This window comes from Rhopilema esculentum, chromosome 13 (genome assembly GCF_057945365.1).
Source record: "Rhopilema esculentum isolate cy_ngs chromosome 13, ASM5794536v1, whole genome shotgun sequence".
Lineage (NCBI taxonomy): Eukaryota > Metazoa > Cnidaria > Scyphozoa > Rhizostomeae > Rhizostomatidae > Rhopilema > Rhopilema esculentum.
Window position 1 is genome coordinate 3,529,471 of NC_142827.1, and position 25,116 is coordinate 3,554,586.

Genomic DNA, 25,116 nt, shown 5'->3' on the forward strand with positions numbered 1-25,116 from the left:
ACCCCCTTTATCTAACCATTGTCTCTTTAAGACTGCAAAGAAAGTATAACAAATCCAATGCAATAGTGCACGCTTGATACAAACACAGACGCGACTGCACTACGAGCAAAGCGAGCAAAAAAATTTTGCGGGGAAGCCCTTTAAATAAGCTTGAAATACATTTCAGAATGTTTTTACAGTCATTTACCACGTTTTACAATTTTTAGGCATACTCTTGTTGCGTTTCGTTAAAATGCAGCTCTTAAATTGGAATTCCTTGCTTTAAGAGGTCCCCTAGAGCTCGAGGCCCCAGGGCAGTTTGCCCCTCTTTGTCCCCCTTCTCGGTGGCCCTGTTCATATTCTACGCACTTCTTTCACAGTGGCCTGAATTGAATGGGGCCCACCGGGAAATTTCCCGATGTCCCGCCTAGCCACAACGCCCCTGTCTGTACTCATTTCATAGAGCACGCGCTGAGTACGACGTTCACACCACAAAATTTATTGAACAAGCATGACGCAAAGGAGAAGCAGACGCAGCAGTGAAGCAAGATCATCAAATCTTTTTTATATTCTTCATTCAATGCATGCTTCATGTTTGCTCCATGTGTAAGCCACTTGCTTCTGCTGCCACGCCTGCTTCTGCTTCAACTCCAGGGCCTAAAATAAGAATTTTTTACAGATCTACATTTTCTTATAAATTTTCAATGGGCGTGGCAAATATAGAAACTGCCACCATAGTGCAAATAGCATGTCCAGGATGGGCAAAATTTTGAATGAATGAAGCATGTGAAGCTGGCTCTTTGCAATATACGGATTGGGTTTATAAGAAAATTAGCAACACATAGCGATGTCTTAACTTGTGAGCATAAAGTTATCTAAAGGAAACCCTTTTACATTGTTTGTTCGGATCTCCGTCAAATTTATTTTTTCTTTCCTTTAACCTTCAAAAAACCATTCAAATCAGTCTTGCTTCCCAGACTTTAGTATTTTTGTTTTTTAGAGCCCGAATCATGCGTGTTAACCAGGCTTTAGGTCGCAATAGCTTTGGCAAGCCTCTTGGGCAAAACGGTTAGCTTCCTTCAAATGTTTAGCCTTGCATGTATTAACTTTCTGAATCTCGCTCCGAATATCTCTGAATCTCTCTGAATCTAACTTGCTAAGCATATATGTTTATAGGTTTATATGTACAAGGAAAATAACAAAAAAGCATTACGTAGCATAAAATGTTACCTAAAATAGGCTATTAGGTAATTCTAGAAGCAGAGGCATACACAACTTGATGAGGGTAATCCTACAACAATAGAATGCTGTGTAATGCGGAATGGGGCTTTGTCACCAAGACAGAACATTCATTACACAAGGACAAGGGGGTTCACCAAAATGCTACGCAAAAGACGAAATAGCTACGTATGCAAAACAATGCGAAGCGTAATTGCTAAATGAACCCATGCTTAGGCTGGCATTATTTTAGCTATATTACACCTTGTCGTGTTTTTACATTTTTCATACAGCTTTTCCATTTTTCACTAAACAAAATAAATATGGTCAATCTGATTTCCTGTTTTTCCTATCAGGTGCTGTCAAAGTATCCATTTTTACAGTCATTCCGTTTTCAAACATTACAACCCCATCCAATCTCAATCCTTATTTTCCGATTTCCCAGAAAACTTTTCTGTGAAATGGAAATCAGTCGCTGAAGGCTATTTAACACGTTGCAACTTGTTGCAACCTGCAATCAATGCATTTCCGATTTCCCATGTTCGCGGAAGAGGCAATTCGAGGCAGGAAGCGGAACTGACTTGGAAGAGAGGGCGATACTTCGTTTCACAAAAGCAGGCGGGCAGCTCGTAGCAGAGTTTTGAGAAAATCGAAACAAGCACAGATGCTACACACTCGAGTTGAGCTAGCGAAGATTCATTATAGAAATACATTTTCGATAACAAAGATTGAAACTAGGGTACATTTGATACAGAAGTGATGTAGCACTTGACACCAGTTAGCCTAAAGATCCTTAGTCTCGTCATCGAGGAAGAAGTACTCTATTGAATTAGATAAAGATTTCATAGAAGGGAGGGTCAGGTATGTTGAAATTTTCTCTCATTAGATGTTTAAATATACAAATAATCTGTCTGCTGTGAATTATTTGTTTTTTAATCAAGGTGTATTTTTAATTAAATAAAAACTTTTATGTTTTAAAATTCTTGCAAGAAAATGCTTGTTAGTGGTTTATTATCAGATGCAGAACCTGAAAAGAAACTGAGCATGGTCTATTGTGTATCTTGTAAAATAGTGCTCAACATGATTCTTTCTACAAAATGCATTTGATAATGCAGTATCAATTGCAATTTGATCAAATATACTGTACCTAGTATGACAGCTGAACTTTCATACTAGGCAGCTGGGCAGCTGAACTCCCAAGAAATTTTTGTAAAACAATGAGTGCACTCTTGCACAGGCGAAAGATGGGTTTGGTTTGGATGTGTTTTTGGATGTGCTGCAAATTAGGAAGTTTTTCAAATATGGCAAAATGGCCCTCTAAATTTGGTCGCAACTGTGATTGGAAAAAATGTGCCATTCTAAATTGAGTGATCCACTTGAGATCAGGGCTGCCAAAAAGTTTCAGTGGGCTTGTGGCAAAACTGAAGAAAGCTCCTTGCGAGCGAAGCGAGCAGACAATTTTTGTGTCAGCTGTTCTTTGGATTAGCTTCAAATACACTCCAGAATATTCTTTGCAGTCATTTTCTTGCAATTGTTTCAATATTACTTTGTTTCAATTGTTTCATTGTCACGTTTTACTTTTATTTTCATTCTTTAAACTGATTACTATCATTTAACTATAAACGGTTTTATTCCATTCTTAAAATTGAATTCCTTTCTTAATGAGATTCCCTAGACATCAAGGTTTCCTTAACTTTTTCACAGAATGTAGTCCAGGCGCAAAATTTGAACATCTTTAAGACCAGGCTTGATAAGCGTTGGGAAGACCAGAAATTAAAACTGGAATTTTTTGCTTGAAGAGCTGAGGTGGCCCAACTGCAGAAGGGAATGAGATGACATGTTAGGTTTTTTCACAATTGATTCCTACCGCTGCTTTTGAGCCACTTCTAACCGAATTAATGAAAAAATAGTATTTTTAATTAGGTTAATGAACAAGTGCAGCAGCTCTTCCTTGAAAAAACTTTTTATTATCTTTATCCGAATTGAAATCCGAATAATTAGCCAAGTGTCGGCTTCGCCACTACATGTTCACCCATCTTCAGAGGAAGGTGGTGATGGATTTGTATGTATGTATCAAGGCCCTTAGGCAATTTGCCCCTTGTACCCCTCTCGGTGGCCCTGCTTTAGATCATCCTCATGATGCTCTCAGGATGCTTATGTTTTTGGCCTTCTTGGCCATTTTTATAGGGTATGTCTTTACTTGCCAAGTCTTTAGGAATTTGAATAACAGCCACTGATGGTAGTGGTAGGTAAGCGCAGTTCAACTCTCAAGCATGAATATCCCTGAGATGTAAAATGGATGTAAAAAAGGAAAAATGCTGAAAAAAATATGCACACACTCAAGAATCACTGAGAAATTTGATGCACACTCGAATGTGCTCACTTATCACAAATGCACTCTTGCACTCAAAAACTGCCATGAAATCCAGACCGGTACTGTACAATGATCCCCAATATACTGGATCAATGTTCATCCAAGTGCATTAGTTACTGAATCTACTAGGCCTACTGAATGAAAGAAAATATGATTCATATTTTGAAAAAGTTACACATTCAAAATAATATCTAATTTGCACCTGAATTACATAAGTATTATTCCTGATATAAAAAATTATGTTGGCAATAGTGCTCTCAAAGAGCTGTCTTTGGAAGTGCTGCTCAAATCTCTATTGTACCCTGTTGTTTTCACTGCATACTTTGTTAGCTCATCGTGGTTTTTGGAGCATATTCTTATGCCCTTTCCAAATTTGCAATTAGAGTCCTAGACTATAGTCCCACCTATCCAAACCCTGCTCTCTTTGCTGTTATGTTTTTCTTGAGTTTTTGATACTTTTTTGGTATTTTTGATTAGAAATGCCCAGATTTTTATTGAAATCCTGTCATTTTTAAGGCCCTTCAAGGTGAATTTTATGTTATATTTTTCTTTTAGCATCACATAACGCCATGGCTGGGGCTCTACACAATAGATTGGTAGATGCCTGTGTTGTTGTGGGAATGGATGAACAAACAGGGCTGCTGCCATTACCAAATATGATCAGAGTCGATCAAGTGAACGAAATTGATGTGCTAGGCCCATTCCAGTTGAATGTTCTTGGTGTTCTTACTGGGACAACTGCTTTTTATCCTTGTCAACAGGAGCAGCTTTCGGGTATGTTGCATTCAGTTACTGATTTCTACAAAAAGTCCATGTTTTGTATAGTAAACTATATTCTGTATTGTGAGGTTCTGTTAACTCATGTTTTGGAGTTTGGAGCAGGGCAGTATTGAGCAGGCCTAATAGGATTGCAGGGAACTGAACAGTGTAGATGTACAGGAAAATTTGGTTGCAGGGCACAAAAAACAAGACGGGGGTATTACATGCTTGCTTTGGGGCCCACGCTCTAAACTACTGAGACTATCTAAACATATCTGCTTTTGCAGAAAATTTTATCAGTCTGCAAACGTTAACAGACTTTTAAACAAAAAAAATTATGTTGATGTTTTCTTAAATTAGCAGTTAAATTAGCATTATGTTTAAATTCCCAAAGCCCCTTTATAAGGAGCCTCGTATTCATTATAGCACATAGAGAAAAAACTCGAGCCTTTTGGAGATTTTACTTTTACTCCAGAGATCATTTACCTTCGACAACTCAGATGTTAATTATCCTTAAAATTATTTTCCTTGTCTATTAAAGATTTTGAACAGTTCACTTTATAACAAACTGTTAATTCAAAAAATACATCGTCTGATTTTTTTGTATTTCAAAGAAGGGTAAATGCTCTCCAATAATTTCAATTTTCAAAAAGCTCTCGGCTTTAAGGAAAGTCGATCCAATTATGTAATTCGTAACCCGGACCAGTCTTTGTTCCATGTTCGTACGCACACAGACATTGTAAAATCTTAATCATCTAAGATTGCACGTTTTTAAGATATATATTCATAACCAAACGCTTTTTTATTCCAGTGTTTTAATTCCAGTTAGACTTAGCTCATTTTGCAAAGAGACCCCTTTTTCCAAAATCTAGCATTTATCATTTTATTTTATAAGCCATGGCGTATAGAGTTTGTTATTAATAGATATACTTCGGTGCAATGCTATTTAAAAACTTGACTGTTCTTAGGGTTTAGGTAATACATGATACATGATAAAGGTCCTTACTTTATGATATTTCTTTACCGATGATATATAGTGTTACTTAAGGTCTACAGGGAATAAAGATGATATATAATTGATATGGGAATTTTTGAATTTCTAGGTGGTGATTACTATTCTGAGTCCAATGTGATATGCCCCTGTGCTGCAACTAACACGCCAGCAAGCCACGGAAGGAAATTCCGACGATCGATGTCTTATGCACCAAATACAATGCCTTTCTCTGCAGAAGTCGTTCAGAGTTTGCCCCCGTTTTGTTTCCCTGATGGTGGCTATGCGTATAAGTCCGTCCAAGATCCGCACATGCACTATCTTGTCCTTACCAATATGGACGGGGGTCGTACATATTGTTGCGGGCTTGTCATGACGAGGAAATTTGCAGCTAAGGAGGTCAGTCAGCTTTCAAATTCTTATGATCTCTTTCTGAAGTCAAATGATGAAACTACGGATAGTCTGTACATCCCTTTTTGTGTTTGCCTGGTATCAAAGTGGGCCTACTTCAATACGATGAAGGATCTTCTTTCGTCGCTTCTGGTTAAGTTGCGTGATAAAGCCAACGTTTGGCCAACCATAATGAAATTCGCATCCCATGTGGCTTGTATCATGGCCCCTCCCCCTGGAAACCTATCTATAGAAGTTGAACTTTTTAATAACACAATATTCGTCCCGTCGGCTGATGAAAGCGAAAGATCTGTAATGGACCTTGACCTTCAGCTTCCTTTGCTGCTACTGCCCTTTTCAGAAATCATCAAAGTCATATCTTGTATTCTGACGGAGCAGCGAATGATATTCATCTTCTCAAATCAAGCATTGATACCGATTGTGATAGAGAGCTTCTTTACCTTCATCGAACCATTCAAATGGCGGCGGACCTATGTCCCTGTACTTCCCCATAAGCTCGCTGATTTGATTGAGGCACCTGGTCCGTTCATAATGGGATGTCACAGCCGTTTGCGCAACCACATTAGGCAAGTTATACGCATGGAAGAAATACCAAGCATTGTTGTAGTTGATCTAGATAGAGGCACTGTTGATGAAAGCCCCAAAGAGAGCATAGTAGTTCTGCCAGACTATATCGCACAGGCATTTTCTGTTCGTCTGCGTTTTATGAAGTACCTGTATGACCTCGAATGTATGAAGATTCCAACCTTCTATAATGTAGTCGAGGCTAAACTTCATAGAGATACGTTCAACAGAGAGTTCAGGCAAGGCGTTAAAGATGCATGCCTCGATATGATGGTAAGTCTGTTTGCTGAGGTGTTGTTGTTTACCAGAGTAGGTGAAAAGATCTTCGATAAAGAAGGATTTTTGAAAGCGAAACTTGACCAAGATCAGCCATTTTTCAAGCAAGTGTGCGCTTCTGATGCATTTGAGCGATTTGTTGATGATAGGCTTGAAAATCCGAGTCAGCGCGATACTTTTGCAGTTCTCGCCGAAAAAATAATCAACACTAGTAATTCTTTCACAAGAAAACGAAGCACAACAAATTTGATGCGCAGTGCTGGTAAGAGCCCCCAATCACGCAGTGGAGATCAACTGGCCCCGAAGACGTTTTTCAAGCAGCCGAAATTCCTAAAAGAGGGTTTGCACAGTGGAAAGTACTTTGAAAAGTGTATCAGAAGACTAACAAATGAAATTGACAGTCAGAAAAACATTTCCTTAAAAGCGTCCTATTTGTATCTTCGTGGCATGATGCATTTGACAAGTAACCAACTAATCGAAGGCCTAAAGGACTTCCATTCTCTGTACTCAGCCAATCAGGAGCTCTTTCCAAGCGAGTATGTCCAGAGTGTTATTGCAGATCTCGACTCAGCGACTGAAGAATCACTTAAACAACAGGATTTCTACAAACGGGCGGCGATGTTCAGAATTTTCAAGAAGAAGATCGAAGAACAGTCTTCTGGTCGACCATTGCGGAAATTACCCAATTCACCGTTAAGATTCGAAGAGTTTGCGAAATTAACCAAGGCATTGCAGATTGTTTTGAGTAATGAGACGGCAGAACGATTATTTGCCGCCCTGACACATAACAGAGGGAACGAGGTAATGCCAGACCAATTCGCTCTACTCTACAACACGTTTACCAACATCAAAAGTGACTTGGAGCTCCTGGAGTTGCCTGGATTGAAGCTGGTTGGAGAAGAAGAATTGATCATACAATCACCGCTGATTAACACGACCAGGGGCATGGGCCGAATCGTCATCACAACAACAAACCTCTTCTTTGTGGTTGATGGTGTTCGCGAAACTGTCTTCATTATGAAGCTTCACGGTGTGAAAGAGGTTACACGATACCAGCACTACGTTGTTTTCCCACCTGGTGTTGCCGCCATAAGAATTATAAATAAAGGTAAGTTTTATATCAAAACTCAATTTTAGAAACAAATTTATCGTAGCTTTTTTCATTTATGCCATATGTTTTGCCATAGTTTTATCCTGTAACCAACTTGAGCGAAGACAAAACTTTCTGAGCTAATCATTGCGTGACGTCATCATTGCAAGTACTGGATTTCTACATATAACTTACCCTTAGACCCCCTAATTGATGCAATTCATCTTGTCTGCTAATTTTAAAGCTAATTTTTTTGTGGCCGTGGTTATGCGGTTTCCTTTTAATGCTATTATTGCTAAAGTCTCCCTCACTCTGAAACGTTCACAGTTTTGAACAGTCGCTAGTGCTAATGGTTGGGAAACTCGAGCAGGTTTATTTGTCTTGTTGCCGTTATATCTCCTACGTATTTTTAGAACGAAGTGCTGCCACATTCTTTGCCTGCCTTAAAGATGACAGAGACTTCTGGGTGACTGCGATAAATGAAATGGCTGGAGCCAGTGAGATTGCGTTCTCCTTAAAGGACCCAAAAGTTGTTCTCCAAGCGGCAAATCACGTGACATTGATGAACGTGCTGGTTCAGATGGGGATTTCAGAAAAGATTGCCAGTGCTGTTTGCTACTTTGCACGGAAGCGAGATTCAGATCATGATAAGCTTTCTGATGAAACTCGCGAATCACTGGAAAGGAGGCTAGATCCCTGCATCCGAGAAACTAACAGAACAACTGTTACCAGCGTGACCTACGTTCCTGGAACAACGCAAGCCGAGGCTGAAACAATATGGTGTGGTCTTGGATCGGGAACCATCATTGTGTACGAAATAGAAGAGTGGACTATTGTTTCAGAACTCAGGTTAGAAGTTTTTGTCGATTTTCAGAGTTTATTTGTAGATAAATGAAAATTACAACATTTCTGGCCTAGATACTGTTCTCTATGTTCCTCTGCTTGCTGCGTTTTGAACACCAAGTTAGATTTAGGGTATCCTTTCTACTTGACACTTGGGAACATGCTTTGACTAACGAGTGACAAAGTTTTCATTGATAGCCTACACGGTTTTATTATTTCTCAATAAATTATACTGATAGAAATCAAATTCTACTGATAGAAATAATTTTTGATGTATTATTGAAATCCAATTCTCGTCTTCACAATTACTGACTAGATGTTTATTTGCTGTGATATTGTGCCAGTATTTTGCATCAGCTCAAAAGCCTGCTCACTGATCTCTTTCTTTTCACCGTTGCAATTTTCCAATTGAGGGAATGGCTAAGTAGAATCACATACCTTTCTGCTTTGGCGTTTATACCAAACTTACTTGCAACACAAATTAAAGGCATGTTATTATTTTTATTATTATTATTATTATAATTTTATATTACCTCCATTATCCGTCGCATGAAATCCTCTAGCTCTCCTTGTCCAATTGACAAAATATCAGTGATTTGCTTCAAACGCTGTCCTTATCTTCGCTCTTTCTTAACTGATTTGATTCGCTTAATCTGGTTATCTGGATATGTCCCATCGGAATGGAAAAAAGCTTGCACTATATTAATACACAAAAAAGGAGATACAGAGGATCCCTCAAACTTCAGACCTATCACTCTCCAATCGGTCCCACTAAAAATCTTCACATCTTGCCTCCGAGATTCTGTATTTGATTTTCTCAAACAAAATAGTTTCATAGAACATCAGATTCAAAAAGGTTTTACCCATCAGATATCGGGTACACTAGAACATACTGCGATGATGAGCCATATAATAGACAAAGCTCGAATAAAACAACGGTCTCTAGTCATAACATTATTGGATCTAAAAAATGCCTTCGGAGAGGTTCATCACAATCTAATCAAATCTGTTCTGTCTTATCACCACGTACCAGAAAACATCCAGTCCCTGATTTCTAGTCTCTACATAAATTTTAAAACCTCTATTATCACAGATAAATTTGTTACCCCTGCTATTCCTGTTAAACGTGGAGTTCTTCAAGGTGATTGCCTAAGTCCCCTTCTATTTAACATGTGCTTTAACACTTTCATTCAATACATAAAGGCAGAAAAATTCAAACAACTTGGTTTCTCTCCCCATAGCCAACCAGACTGTATGTTTACCCCAGAGCACTGGTTTCAGTTTGCAGGCGATGCTGCAGTCATTACAAATGGGGAGAAAGAAAACCAGCTACTCTTAAACTGCTTTACAAGATGGTGTCAATGGTCTAACATGATTATAAGAGTAGACAAATGCACAACCTTTGGTATTAAAAAATTCTCAACACGCTCCCTACAATATCAGCCAAAGCTCTTCATCAATAATGAAATGGTCCCTCCTGTCATAACTGGAGAGTCTTTTAAGTATCTTGGGCGTCACTTCGACTTTAATATGAGCAACCAAGAACATATGTCTAAGCTCAGCTCCATCTTCACAGAACTCCTAACGCAAATTGATTCTTTACCTCTCCATCCAAAGAATAAGCTGCTTCTTTATAACAGCTATCTTCTCTCACAAGTTTCGTGGCACCTCACAGTAGCCGATCTATCAAAAACCTGGATCGTCGAAAACCTTGATAATCAAGTTTCTGCATTTATCCGCCGTTGTCTCGATTTACCCATTAGTGCTACTTTAAGTGGCATTATTCTGTCAGAAAACCAGTTCGGTCTTAACTTGATTCTTCCTTCTGTTAAATTCATGCAGTGTCAAACTGTTTGTCGTAATGCACTGAAATCCTCTCCCAACAAAAACATCCAATCTTTGTGGAAAAATACCAGCCAGAGCATGAACATCCAATATGATGTTTACAGGAATACTAGAGAAGTATTGAAGGCTGTTAGATCAGAACATAAAGAGCGCCTTCAAAACCATCTTGTATCTCAAGGTACCGTTCTTTCCTTCATCTTTGACCACTCTCTTCCTATAGCCTCTAAAATATGGACCACGGTTCAAAGCAACATGCCCAAGAACATTTACAGTTTTACTATCAAATATCTTAGCAACTCCCTTGCCACGCGAAAAAACCTATCTAAATGGAACATTACTCAGTCGTCCGATTGCTCTTTTTGCCATATGCCAGAAACGTTACTTCACATTGTTGCAGGCTGCAAAACATACCTCGAAGAAGGCCGTTACACATGGCGCCATAACTCTGCATTGAACTTCCTAGCACAATCTTTAAAAGCTATACCTAATTGCTCTCTTTACGCAGATCTTTCAGGTTATCTCTCACCCTCTATCATAACAGGAGACTCTTTCCGTCCTGATCTACTTCTAGTCACTTCTGACCATCGACTATTCATACTCGAGCTTACAGTAGGATACGAAACTAACTTGGATGTTAATGCTAACCGCAAAAGAGAGAAATACTCGAATCTCATTCACAGCCTAAGCTCAGCCTATTCCTCTATCATGTTTGTTAATCTTTCTATCAGTTCCCTAGGTATCTTTGGTCTCTCTTGCTCCTCTTTCATCGACATGTGCAACGCTCTAGATATCAGCGAGAATCATCTCCGCTTCATGATCTCCAAACTATCCAACTTAACTATCCGTACTACCTATTGCATTTTCTGCCGCAGAAATAAATCTTGGAATAATCCTGAACTTCTTCAGTTCTAACGATCTCTGCTACTGACGACTTCTAAAACAAACAATGACGAACCTACTTTTTCCTCTTTTTTTTGTTAATTTCTTTTGTTTGTGCTTGTAATAGTCTTTTTCTTTGTAAACCCAGGCTAGCCAATTGCAAATTACCTTTGTAATAGTGAAATTTGTAATTGTAGTTTTAATTGAATTGAAAATGAAAAGTTTCCATTATTATTATTATTATTATTATTATTATTATTATTATTATTATTATTATTATTATTATTATCATCATTATTATTATTATTCAAACAATCTTTTGGTGGTACAAAACTAGTAAATGGCTTTGAAAAAAGCAAACATTTAGTAAACTAAAGTTTTTCGTCTGACACTCTTCAGAGTTTAAAACGTCAGAACATAGATCGAAAACTCTACGCTAAGAAATATATATACCCAGTTGTGGATCGAAATAGGCCAATCAGAAACACGAGAACTTGACTGTAAAGGTTGACCAATCAGTGCAGTTTGCCTATTAGAATGTTACCAATGGAGTCCTAAGGTGAAAACGAACTCCTTTTGTCTACACAGTAGCGGTTTTTTCGTGCTTATGTAGATAGATCCCAAAACTGCTAGGTGGAACGACGATCGGGCTTTACCAATAATCCGAAACATGTCACCATTATAGTTTTTGCACAATCTGGGTTTCTAGCAAATGCTGCCCGATAGCAGAATCGCAGGTTTTAGTTGTAATTTTAGATTTGCAAGACCGCGGTGGTTGTTCTCTTTGGGGATGGGTTTCGTTTCTAATATTAGATGGAACATGTTGTTTTATTCTATCCTCCAATCTTTGGGTGGTGCGTCCTACGTAGCCAGAATCACACTGGCACGTAAATTCATATACAACAGAACTTTTTTGTGTGGCAGGAACGCAGTCCTTTTGAATGGACGGAAGGGCCTTTTTCGTACTATAAACAACACGTGGGTTGACCGCAAAGAAACAATTAGTAATGGCCTGTTTTATTTGGCTTTCAAAACGAAGGGAGCTGTTACCGATCCAGGGTAGTTTTAAATAGATCGGGCACTTTTGAGGACCAAATTTTATGTCAGCCGAGAAATTTCCTATCTTCTCCTTAATGTAAACTGAAATAACATCTTCTGGATAGCCGTTCTCCAGAAAAATCTTAGTTATTTTTTCAAGTTCCGAGTCGAGTTTAGACTTGGAACAAATCATCAGTGCCCTATGTGTAAGTCTAAACTCGACTCGGAACTTGAACTCGGAATGATTTTATTTAGTATTTCCTTCGTCGTTTCGTTTTACCATCTAAGCTTTTTACCTTCTGCAGGTATGCAAAGCATCGAATCAGCTGCCTGGTTCCTGTTGGAACAGGAATAGTCTGGGCTGGCTCTTTTGATTCAGTTATCTACGTCATCAACACTGACACTAGAAAAGCAGAACAGCAGCTACAGCAACACACTGATTTCGTATCAGATATTGTGTATTACGAAAGCAAAGATGAGCAACTTGATGCGGTTTGGAGCGCGAGTTTCTGCGGGCAGATTATTATGTGGAATCCTGAAAGTATGGAGGTTCTAAAAGAGATTTCCTTGGGTCCTAGCACGAAAACGTTGTCAAAAATTATGATAGTTGGGGAAAGAATTTGGTGCGGTGCCTTAGACCGTCTGTTGCTTGTTGATGGTAAGTCGGGTGGCTTAATCAAAACACTTCGTATGGATGATGACATCGGCATACCTATACCCATGGAGTGCTATTCCAAAGTGTCCGAAAAAAAAATTTGGGCATTCGGAAGGAAAGCAGGAGAGCTTTTCATTTGGGATACCAAGTCACTTGCATGTCAACATTTTAATTTAGGCGATGATCTCAAAGCGAGCACGATCATGCCGATTGGAAACAAAGTTTGGATTGGTGATAAAGATGGGAAAGTCTTTGTTTTAGATGTGAACGATTTCGCAGAAGATCGTGTCCTTCACGCGCACACAGACAAAGTCACGTGTATCTGCGTGACTGAAGAAGGTCATGTGGTTACGGGATCTTCATCGAAGGAGGGGAAGCTCTGCGTGTGGAATACTTTCATCAAAGATGGTTACGAAGAGGCGCACTCGCTTGGATTCGACATTCTTGATGGTCGCCTTCAAGTAAAATCGAAGCTTCGGCCGAAACGTGGGACTAAGCGTAATTAAGACCGCACTTTTTGCTGATATTGTAATACAAGTGTTTATTTAAGGCCTGAATTTTTTTTTGAAAAACCAAGGCTCAAGGCGATTATCCAAAGCATCAAAGCCAGCCTTTGATAACTTTAAGATAAGGGTAAAAAACCGCGATTAGAGCCATTTGTTGATAAGCTGCAAATTTTATAGGCAGATATCTGGTCAAAAAACAGCAAAGGTTCTAGTTTGAGCATTTCTATTAGTCTGATATGACACCTCTCCTCTCTTCTTTGTGAGTAGTTTTCTTCTTTCTAAAATCTGACAAAAAAAGACAATCTGAAAGAAGCCGCAAATGTCCTTCATTGATCATTTTATCGAGCCCTGTGAAGCTGTCCACTAACCCAAACTTGAAAATGCTGTGTTGTGTTTTCATTTAGAAACCTTTTTGGTTTCCTTTTTTCATTGTCCCTTATCTTTGCGTTTTCAACCCTCGCAAAATTTTGGCTAAAAACGTCAGTAAAGAAAATGGCCTATTAGTAAACCTCTGTGTATTGAGCTTGGTTATTTAAGGGCTAACGGATGTTTCACTGTGCCCACAGTGTACTGTCAGTACGGGACGGTGTTATGTTTTGTTCAGTTCGTTTGTAGCTCAGTTACAGAGGTATGTTTCAATCAGATATGTACAGAATGGACTAAATTTTTCTAATTTGATTTGATTTAATTGGTTTTAGGTAATTTTGATAAAAGGACGTCAGCTTGGGCTGGATGTACCTTTTCTACAAGTACAGAAAATTCTTCCAAGATGGGCCTGTTGTACGTTTGCAGCCTCCCAGCCCAGTAGCATCGACCATATTTTTAAATGCGGCGCACGAATTTTGCGATTTTCTCAGGCTGATGGATTTTGCGATTCTCTTTTGATTTCTGCAATTAATATATCTTAGGCCTTGGATGCACAATTAAGTAGAGGGTGATTGATATGTCAACGTTTAGCAAAAACCGGTCTTCAGATATTTTTGTGAGTACACAAGAACCTCGCCCGTGGCTCTGCGCTTCTGAACGGCAGATTAGGGCATTTGGACCCTTTTTAGATACATCATCGGCCTACTGCTTCCACTATAATCAGCTCGCAAGACGGTTTTGAAAAGTCACATTATTTGGTCAAAAACTAGCAGATCCTAAGCTTGAAACTGCATAGTGGATCTGACAAATTTGAACTAAATCTTTCACGATTATAGATGGGTTTTTTCACAATGGTCAATTGATCAATTCCTTGGATTTAGCTTTCCGGGAAAAGTCTTGAAATTTTTTTTACATTTGTTTGCTAGATCCAAATACGTTTTGGAGACCTCGCTATATGTGTTCCGTAACTGTTTACCAGCTAAATTTTTTCTAAAGTGCTGGATTGCAGGTCTGAAAACTATGTGTATATCCCCAAAAGCACCTGAAAAGGGTCTGTATCCAGCCGCATATCGTGTCACCTGGGCATGCATTCTTGCTTCCGATTGGTTTTTTATGCATTTCTTAATCAATGTTACTCTACTGAAGTAATTTCGGCAGGACAAGCATGAAAATCTGAATAAATGTGTGTCAACCCTGATGTGTTTAAGTTGAAGGTCTCAAATCCTTTATGTCTAACATGCTTCTACATGTTCTTTATACGTGTCTATGCTTATCATTCTCGATTGGCGAAATTTAGCAGTTTTACATCAAAGCTTTACGAAATCAAGGCTAAAATCAATAATGTGTTATCATCCCTCTTCTCTACGTAAATATTACGATTAACAATATAAGGTGTCGTGCGCTGACTTTATCTGTGTACGCAATCTTTCTTTAACCCTCCAAAGCGTTTTCTGAATGCCCCCTCACACTTCGCTTCTTATAATCAAATAGAATAGAGGTTTTCAATCTTTGAAATAACCTAGCAATCAATGAAGAAGTTTTCTGATAAAATTCCGATGATAAAGAATATTTGTTGTATCTAGTATTAGCTGTGCATAAAACCTGTCGGCATTTGGAATATATTCATCATCATCATCAGTAACGGAAGGGTCAAGGCTGACCCGCCGTGGCACACGCAATGGTTGTCCGCCAAGTGTCCTTGTCTTGCGCCTTCCGAAGCAGCTCGGCCATGGTCATTCCCAGTAAATCTTCCACGTCGTTCTCCAGTTTCCTTCGTGGTCTTCCTCGTTTCCTCTTTCCGTCTACCATTCCCGAAAGAATGTCATTTCCCAAGCCTTTACTTCTCGCAACATGGCCAATAAAAGATAACTTCCTTTTGTTGATGCTGTTTATGAGGGTTGCTTGGCCGATCCTTTCCAGGACCCATTCGTTCGTTTTCCTTTCTCTCCAACTTATACGCATAATTCTTCTGTAACACCATATCTCGAAGGACGTCAGTCTGTTCCTGTCACATTTCTTGAGGACCCAACATTCACATCCATAAGTTGCTACAGGAAATACTAGCGTATGGAGGATTCGGATTTTTGATTGGAGTGTGATCGAGCGGTCTTTCCAAATGTTGCTGAGGCTTACTACTGCACTTCTTGCTATGGCCAACCTTCTTCTGATTTCTTTGCTGTCATTGCAATCGTTAGTAAAGTTTGCACCGAGATAAATAAAATTATCCACTGTTTCAATGACTTCGCCGTTAACAGCAAGATCTCGCATTTCCATGTTGTCTGGATCACCAGCCATCTTCATGACTTTCGTCTTCTGCGTGTTTAGCATCAGTCCTGCCTGCTCGCTTGCTACTTTGACTCTTGTGACGAGGTCTTCCAGCTCTTGCATGGATCCAGCAATAAGGACAATGTCATCAGCGTACCTAAGGTTACTGACGGTTCTTCCTCCCACTTTTATGGATCCCTTGAATCCGTCTAGAGCTTCTCGCATAATTTTCTCAGAGTAGACATTAAAAAGATGCGGCGACAGTATACAACCTTGGCGGACTCCTTGACCGATGTTGAAGAAATCTGTCATGCCATAAGTGGTTCTTACAACTGCTTTCTGGTTGTCATAAAGATCTTTTATGAGATGGATGATGTGCGTTGGAAAGCCCATCTCAAACAGTGCTTTCCACAGTGTCTCGTGGTCGACTGTGTCAAATGCCTTCCTGTAGTCTATGAAGCACATATACAGGTTATGGCACCGCTCTCTGTGTTTTTCCATTATCAGCTTCAAGTTTAGAATTTGATCTCGTGTGCCTTTGTTTGCACGAAATCCACATTGTTCATCTGCAATTTCTTCATCTAGTTTACCTTTCATACGACCGGCTATAGCTTTTAAAAGGATCTTGCTGCAATGGCTGATTAAAGATATTGTTCTGTTGTTACTGCATTCTAAAACGTCTCCTTTCTTTGGGATGGGTACAAAAACTGATGTAATCCAATCCTCTGGCCATTTTCTATCTTTCCAGATCTTTTTGCAGAGAACATGGAAAAACTCGACGACATTCTCTCCACCGTTCTTAACAAGTTCCGCGGCCACTTCGTCGATACCTGTGCTTTTGTTGTTTTTCAAATCATTTATGGCTTTCTGGATTTCACTCCGCAGAGGGGGCGGTTCTTCTTCGGTTTGGTCGAACGCAAAGTTGTCGTGTGCTAAGTTGTCATTAATTTTATACAGATCTTCGCAATATGACTTCCATCTTTCTTTGACATCATCTCCATTGCACAAAGCATTACCGTTTTCATCTTTTATTGTGTCAATGGTTGGTTTGAACTTTTTGGTCAGATCTTTGATTCCTCGATACAGATCTCTGGTTGAATTAGTTATGGAGTTTTCTTCAATTTTCTTACAGACTCTGTCTATTTGCTGATTTTTGTCTTTTCTCATCATTCTTTGTACTGTTGCATTTTGTTTTTTGTATTCGTCGGTTGTTCCTTTCAGACATCTTCGTTTCTCGATTTCTGCTCTTGTTTCTTCTGAGATCCAATCATTTTTTATCTTTTTTCGCTTTTGGATAGTTTGCTTTGCAACTTCGACTAGACATTCCTTGCCTAACTTCCAGAAGTCGTTAGGGGGAATTTCTTCAGTTTCACACTCTAGCAGGGATTCGAATTTGTTGTTAATGTCAATCTTGTACTTGTCGCCTAGAGTGGAGAAATCTAGACGTAGCGTTGGTGGTGGTTGATCTAATTTCTTCAGTCGCATTCGGATCCTGGCGGACAGAAGTTGGTGATCACTGTTGCAGTCGGCTCCTGGTAGAGTTCTTGCATCTTTCAGGCAGCTTTTCCACTTCTGTTCGATCATGATGTAGTCGATTTGATTTCTGATCGTTCTGTCAGGCGATGTCCAAGTGTACAGTCTTCTTGGATGCTGATCAAAAAGCGTGTTGGCTACGACAAGATTGTTTACTTTACAGAAGTCGATGAGAGTTTCTCCTCTTTCGTTTCTGATGCCAAGTCCACAAGTTCCGTGAGTTGGTGTGGCTGTGTTTGCTGTTCCTACCTTGGCATTCAGGTCTCCCATCACGATTTTAATGTCACGGCTGGGTATGGCGTCTAATGTCTCTTGCAGTTGGTTGTAGAATTCTTCAAGTTCATCGTCACTGGCAGTGCTTGTTGGAGCATAGCACTGTACAATGCTGAGATTGTATGGCTTGGCTTTGATACATACTTTCAGGATTCTGTCTGATATTGGCGAGTAACCTATCAATGCATTTGCTGCTTCTTTTGCAAGGATAATGGCTATTCCATGGCTGTATCCGACTTCTTTTCCTGAGAAGACGACTTTGAAGGAGTCTCCGCTGACAAAACTGCCGCAGTTGTTCCAGTTTGTTTCTGCAATTCCCAGTATCTGGATCTTGCTTCGACTCATTTCTCTGCACACAGTGTCAAGCTTTCCTAGTTGTTTAAGTTTGCGTACATTCCAAGTGCCAATGCGCAACTCGTTCCGCATATTGTGGCATTGTTTTCCAGTAGCATACTTGTCGTGTCCAGCCTGGTTACCCGCTGGATAACGCGTCCCTTGGTGACCCGCGCGACGGACGATGCGGTATGGGGTTTTGTTTCGTTGTACAACCATTTTGTGTGTGGTCAGGAGCTAGGACTAGGTGGAGTAGAGGCCCCAAGTCTCTTTCTTCAACCGCAGTGCTCGCTAACTGAGCAGGTGATCTCTGCCATTTGCTTGGTTGTACCAAACCTTTGCCAGACATACAAAGCTGGGATGGCCATGGTCCGCAGTTGCACCGCAGTGTGCCCATCTCCGCAATCCGCTATCCTGCTGCCAATAGCTTCACCGTTACCCTAGCACGGGGAGCTGATAAGGTACTACTCCTTGCTCAAGGGAGCCCCAGGGTGCAGTTTACCGTCGTACCCAGGACAAAATATATTATGGAATATATTATTGAGATATAATTTGTATGATTTATTAATGTAATTGCTCTTTTAGTATGTATACTATATGAAATTTTAGCCACAAGAAATAATTGATATGTTGCTTCGTTTTTTACAAGTTTGATCGACAAATTATATGTACTAGCTTAAATGAAGAAAAGCTTTTATATTTTCTCATATGACAAGATTAGAATTAGTATTTTTTATATCAATTAGTTAATCTGCATAGTTTTTCTTACCAATATCTTGTATTTATTCAATCAAGCAATTAGAAGATGGATGTTGAATGTTTCTCGATCCATGTCGCCCTATATATTTACACAAATTCTGTTATTTTTATAATGGTTTTAAACCATTTTATTTCTAATGATTCAGGCAAAATTGTTATTAACTTCATCCCTGCAATTTAAAAATGTCTAATGCTAAATGTTTTAGTAGTAAGCAGTTGAACCAATTAAAGAAAACGTTAACTTGGTTAAAGTCAATAAAGTAAATAGGTTTTTTATTGTAATATTATTCTGAGCTTGTTTTTATGATAAACAGTTTTCGCCAAAAGGTTTTCTCCAAGACCATAGACGTTGGAGGCCATATTATTTAGAGAACAATCGTGATTTCAATTTTTTCTCTAATCTTGCAATTCCAATAATGCCTCTGGGTTACTGATCACAATTTAACTTTTGATATTGACTTTTAGTAATCATCATCGACATTTTTATAGATACAAACGTTTTCCATCAAAATGTAAATTTTTGAAAGGCTATTGGCTAACCTTTCCGCGCAAAATCGTGAGCAAGAACTTCTCACATTTTACAATTACCATAACACCAATGCGTTACCAATAAAACTTTGTTGATGAACTTTAAGGATCTTCTTCATAAAAAAGGTAATAAGAAACCTTCAGATTTCATTGGAGTGTCAATTACATCTATTTAAGACGTTCTACATCAATTTTGGTATCCAAATATTATTTGGGAAAAATTTAAATTTTGCTAAGGCTATAGCCTTCCATTTTGCCAAAAAAGGAATCTTTCAAAGTATTTTTTCCGTAAAAAGGCAAAATAAAACTTTCAAATTTCTTTGGAGGGTGCATTACAGCTATTTAAGCCATTTAATATCAATTTTCTTTCCAAAAATTATACAGAAAAAGTGAAGTTTTGGTAAGACTATAGCCTTGCATTTTTGTCCAAAAAATTAAGATATTTTTTAAAAAATTTTATCCGTAATAACGCAATAAAAAATATCATTGGAATGTGCACTACACTATTCACGCCATTTTATCAATTTTCTCTCCAAAAATTATACGGAAAAAGTGAAGTTTTTGTAAGGCTAAAGCCTTGCATTTTTGTCAAAAAATTAAGGCATATTTTAGAAGAATGTTTTTTGTAAAAAGGCAATAAAAACCTTCAGATTCAATTGGAGTGTGCATTACAGCTATTTAAGCCATTTGACATCAATTTTCTTTCAAAAAATTATACGGAAAAAGTGAAAGTTTGGTAAGGCTATAGCCTTGCATTTTTGTCCAAAAAATTAAGATATTTTTTAAAAAAAATTATCCGTAATAAGGCAATAAAAAATATCATTGGAATGTGCACTACACTATTTACGCCATTTTATCAATTTTCTCTCCTAAAATTATACGGAAAAAGTGAAGTTTTTGTAAGGCTATAGCCTTGCATTTTTGTCAAAAAATTAAGGCATATTTTAGAAGAATGTTTTTTGTAAAAAGGCAATAAAAACCTTCAGATTCAATTGGAGTGTGCATTACAGCTATCTAAGCCATTTTGAATCAATTTTCTTTCCAAAAATTATACGGAAAAAGTGAAGGTTTGGTAAGGCTATAGCCTTGCATTTTGGTCCAAAAACTAAGGCATATTTTAGAAAAATATTTTCATAAAAAGGCAATAAAAACCTCCAGGTTCAATTGGAGTGTGCATTACAGCTATCTAAGCTGTATAACATCAATTTTCTTTCAAAAAATTATACGGAAAAAGTGAAGTTTTTGTAAGGCTATAGCCTTGCATTTTTGTCAAAAAATTAAGGCATATTTTAGAAAAATATTTTCATAAAAAGGCAATAAAAACCTCCAGGTTCAATTGGAGTGTGCATTACAGCTATCTAAGCTGTATAACATCAATTTTCTTTCAAAAAATTATACGGAAAAAGTGAAGTTTTTGTAAGGCTATAGCCTTGCACTTTTGTCAAAAAATTAAGGCATATTTTAGAAAAATGTTTTTTTGTAAAAAGGCAATAAAAACCTTTAGATTCAATTGGAGTGTGCATTACAGCTATCTAAGCCATTTTAAATCAATTTTCTTTCCAAAAATTATACGGAAAAAGTGAAGTTTTTGTAAGGCTATAGCCTTGCATTTTAGTAAAAAAATTAAGGAATATTTTAGAAAAATTTTTTTCGTAAAAAGGCAATAAAAACCTTTAGATTTTATTGGAGTGTGCATTACAGCTATCTAAGCCATTTTAAATCAATTTTCTTTCCAAAAATTATACGGAAAAAGTGAAGTTTTTGTAAGGCTATAGCCTTGCATTTTAGTAAAAAAATTATGGAATATTTTAGAAAATTTTTTTTCGTAAAAAGGCAATAAAAACCTTTAGATTTTATTGGAGTGTGCATTACAGCTATCTAAGCCATTTAACAACAATATTGGTGTCCAAAAGTTCTAGAGAAAAAGTGAAGTTTTTGTAAGGCTTTAGCCTTGCATTTTTGTTAAAAAATTATGGCATATTAAAGAAAAATTTTTTTCGTAAAAAGGCAATAAAAACCTACAGATTCAATTGGAGTGTGCATTACAGCTATTTAAGCCACTTTACATCAATTTTCTTTCCAAAAATTATATGGAAAAATTGGAGCTTTGGTAAGGCTATAGCCTTGCATTTTTGTCAAAAAATAAAGGCATATTTTAGAAACTTTTTTTCGTAAAAAGGCAATAAAAACCTTCAGGTTCAATTGGAGTGTGCATTACAGCTATCTAAGCCATTTTGAATCAATTTTCTTTCAAAAAATTATACGGAAAAAGTGAAGTTTCTGTAAGGCTATAGCCTTGCATTTTTGCCAAAAAATTAAGGCATATTTTAGAAAAATGTTTTTTTGTAAAAAGGCAATAAAAACTTTCAGATTCAATTTGAGTGTGCATTACAGCTATCTAAGCCATTTTACAACAATATTGGTGTCCAAAAGATCTAGAGAAAAAGTGAAGTTTTTGTAAGGCTTTAGCCTTGCATTTTTGTTAAAAAATTAAGGCATATTATAGAAAAAAATTTTTCGTTAAAAGGCAATAAAAACCTTCAGATTCAATTGGAGTGTGCATTACAGCTATCTAAGCCATTTTACATCAATTTTCTTTTCAAAAATTATACGAAAAAATTGAAGTTTTTGTAAGGCTATAGGCTTGCATTTTTGCCAAAAAATTAAGGCATATTTTAGAAAAATGTTTTTTTGTAAAAAGGCAATAAAAACTTTCAGATTCAATTGGAGTGTGCATTACAGCTATCTAAGCCATTTTGAATCAATTTTCTTTCCAAAAATTATACGGAAAAGTGAAGTTTTTGTAAGGCTATAGCCTTGCATTTTAGTAAAAAAATTAAGGAATATTTTAGAAAAATTTTTTTTCATAAAAAGGCAATAAAAACCTTTAGATTTTATTGGAGTGTGCATTACAGCTATCTAAGCCATTTTACAACAATATTGGTGTCCAAAAGATCTAGAGAAAAAGTGAAGTTTTTGTAAGGCTTTAGCCTTGCATTTTTGTTAAAAAATTAAGGCATATTATAGAAAAAAATTTTTCGTTAAAAGGCAATAAAAACCTTCAGATTCAATTGGAGTGTGCATTACAGCTATCTAAGCCATTTTACATCAATTTTCTTTTCAAAAATTATACGAAAAAATTGAAGTTTTTGTAAGGCTATAGGCTTGCATTTTTGCCAAAAAATTAAGGCATATTTTAGAAAAATGTTTTTTTGTAAAAAGGCAATAAAAACTTTCAGATTCAATTGGAGTGTGCATTACAGCTATCTAAGCCATTTTAAATCAATTTTCTTTCCAAAAATTATACGGAAAAAGTGAAGTTTTTGTAAGGCTATAGCCTTGCATTTTAGTAAAAAAATTAAGGAATATTTAAGAAAAATTTTTTTCGTAAAAAGGCAATAAAAACCTTCAGATTTTATTGGAGTGTGCATTACAGCTATCTAAGCCATTTTGAATCAATTTTCTTTCAAAAAATTATACGGAAAAAGTGAAGTTTCTGTAAGGCTATAGCCTTGCATTTTTGCCAAAAAATTAAGGCATATTTTAGAAAAATGTTTTTTTGTAAAAAGGCAATAAAAACTTTCAGATTCAATTTGAGTGTGCATTACAGCTATCTAAGCCATTTTACAACAATATTGGTGTCCAAAAGATCTAGAGAAAAAGTGAAGTTTTTGTAAGGCTTTAGCCTTGCATTTTTGTTAAAAAATTAAGGCATATTATAGAAAAAAATTTTTCGTTAAAAGGCAATAAAAACCTTCAGATTCAATTGGAGTGTGCATTACAGCTATCTAAGCCATTTTACATCAATTTTCTTTTCAAAAATTATACGAAAAAATTGAAGTTTTTGTAAGGCTATAGGCTTGCATTTTTGCCAAAAAATTAAGGCATATTTTAGAAAAATGTTTTTTTGTAAAAAGGCAATAAAAACTTTCAGATTCAATTGGAGTGTGCATTACAGCTATCTAAGCCATTTTGAATCAATTTTCTTTCCAAAAATTATACGGAAAAGTGAAGTTTTTGTAAGGCTATAGCCTTGCATTTTAGTAAAAAAATTAAGGAATATTTTAGAAAAATTTTTTTTCATAAAAAGGCAATAAAAACCTTTAGATTTTATTGGAGTGTGCATTACAGCTATCTAAGCCATTTTACAACAATATTGGTGTCCAAAAGATCTAGAGAAAAAGTGAAGTTTTTGTAAGGCTTTAGCCTTGCATTTTTGTTAAAAAATTAAGGCATATTATAGAAAAAAATTTTTCGTTAAAAGGCAATAAAAACCTTCAGATTCAATTGGAGTGTGCATTACAGCTATCTAAGCCATTTTACATCAATTTTCTTTTCAAAAATTATACGAAAAAATTGAAGTTTTTGTAAGGCTATAGGCTTGCATTTTTGCCAAAAAATTAAGGCATATTTTAGAAAAATGTTTTTTTGTAAAAAGGCAATAAAAACTTTCAGATTCAATTGGAGTGTGCATTACAGCTATCTAAGCCATTTTAAATCAATTTTCTTTCCAAAAATTATACGGAAAAAGTGAAGTTTTTGTAAGGCTATAGCCTTGCATTTTAGTAAAAAAATTATGGAATATTTAAGAAATATTTTTTTCGTAAAAAGGCAATAAAAACCTTCAGATTTTATTGGAGTGTGCATTACAGCTATCTAAGCCATTTTACAACAATATTGGTGTCCAAAAGTTCTAGAGAAAAAGTGAAGTTTTTGTAAGGCTTTAGCCTTGCATTTTTGTTAAAAAATTATGGCATATTAAAGAAAAATTTTTTTCGTAAAAAGGCAATAAAAACCTACAGATTCAATTGGAGTGTGCATTACAGCTATTTAAGCCACTTTACATCAATTTTCTTTCCAAAAATTATATGGAAAAATTGGAGCTTTGGTAAGGCTATAGCCTTGCATTTTTGTCAAAAAATAAAGGCATATTTTAGAAACTTTTTTTCGTAAAAAGGCAATAAAAACCTTCAGGTTCAATTGGAGTGTGCATTACAGCTATCTAAGCCATTTTGAATCAATTTTCTTTCAAAAAATTATACGGAAAAAGTGAAGTTTCTGTAAGGCTATAGCCTTGCATTTTTGCCAAAAAATTAAGGCATATTTTAGAAAAATGTTTTTTTGTAAAAAGGCAATAAAAACTTTCAGATTCAATTGGAGTGTGCATTACAGCTATCTAAGCCATTTTACAACAATATTGGTGTCCAAAAGATCTAGAGAAAAAGTGAAGTTTTTGTAAGGCTTTAGCCTTGCATTTTTGTTAAAAAATTAAGGCATATTATAGAAAAAAATTTTTCGTTAAAAGGCAATAAAAACCTTCAGATTCAATTGGAGTGTGCATTACAGCTATCTAAGCCATTTTACATCAATTTTCTTTTCAAAAATTATACGAAAAAATTGAAGTTTTTGTAAGGCTATAGGCTTGCATTTTTGCCAAAAAATTAAGGCATATTTTAGAAAAATGTTTTTTTGTAAAAAGGCAATAAAAACTTTCAGATTCAATTGGAGTGTGCATTACAGCTATCTAAGCCATTTTAAATCAATTTTCTTTCCAAAAATTATACGGAAAAAGTGAAGTTTTTGTAAGGCTATAGCCTTGCATTTTAGTAAAAAAATTAAGGAATATTTAAG

At 36.7% G+C, this 25,116-nt stretch overlaps 1 protein-coding gene across 1 annotated transcript; it reads left to right on the plus strand.

The window, feature by feature from the left end:
* Positions 1 to 1,543: 1,543 nt before the first annotated feature.
* LOC135692272 (DENN domain-containing protein 3) lies at positions 1,544 to 19,006 on the plus strand. Its single transcript, XM_065210369.2, has 5 exons — positions 1,544 to 2,058; positions 4,127 to 4,345; positions 5,434 to 7,680; positions 8,076 to 8,511; positions 12,573 to 19,006. Exons 2-5 carry the CDS (start codon positions 4,141 to 4,143, stop codon positions 13,426 to 13,428), a joined length of 3,744 nt encoding a protein of 1,247 aa, XP_065066441.2. The 5' UTR covers positions 1,544 to 2,058; positions 4,127 to 4,140; the 3' UTR covers positions 13,429 to 19,006.
* Positions 19,007 to 25,116: the final 6,110 nt, after the last annotated feature.

What these genes read in the sequence shown, in the direction of transcription:
- LOC135692272 (XM_065210369.2), top strand. Translation starts at nt 4,141, where the DNA reads ATGGCTGGGGCTCTACACAATAGATTGGTAGATGCCTGTGTTGTTGTG. An exon ending in CATAAGAATTATAAATAAAG is followed by an intron (nt 7,681 to 8,075) that starts GTAAGTTTTATA and finishes ACGTATTTTTAG; the next exon opens with AACGAAGTGCTGCCACATTC. An exon ending in ACTATTGTTTCAGAACTCAG is followed by an intron (nt 8,512 to 12,572) that starts GTTAGAAGTTTT and finishes TACCTTCTGCAG; the next exon opens with GTATGCAAAGCATCGAATCA.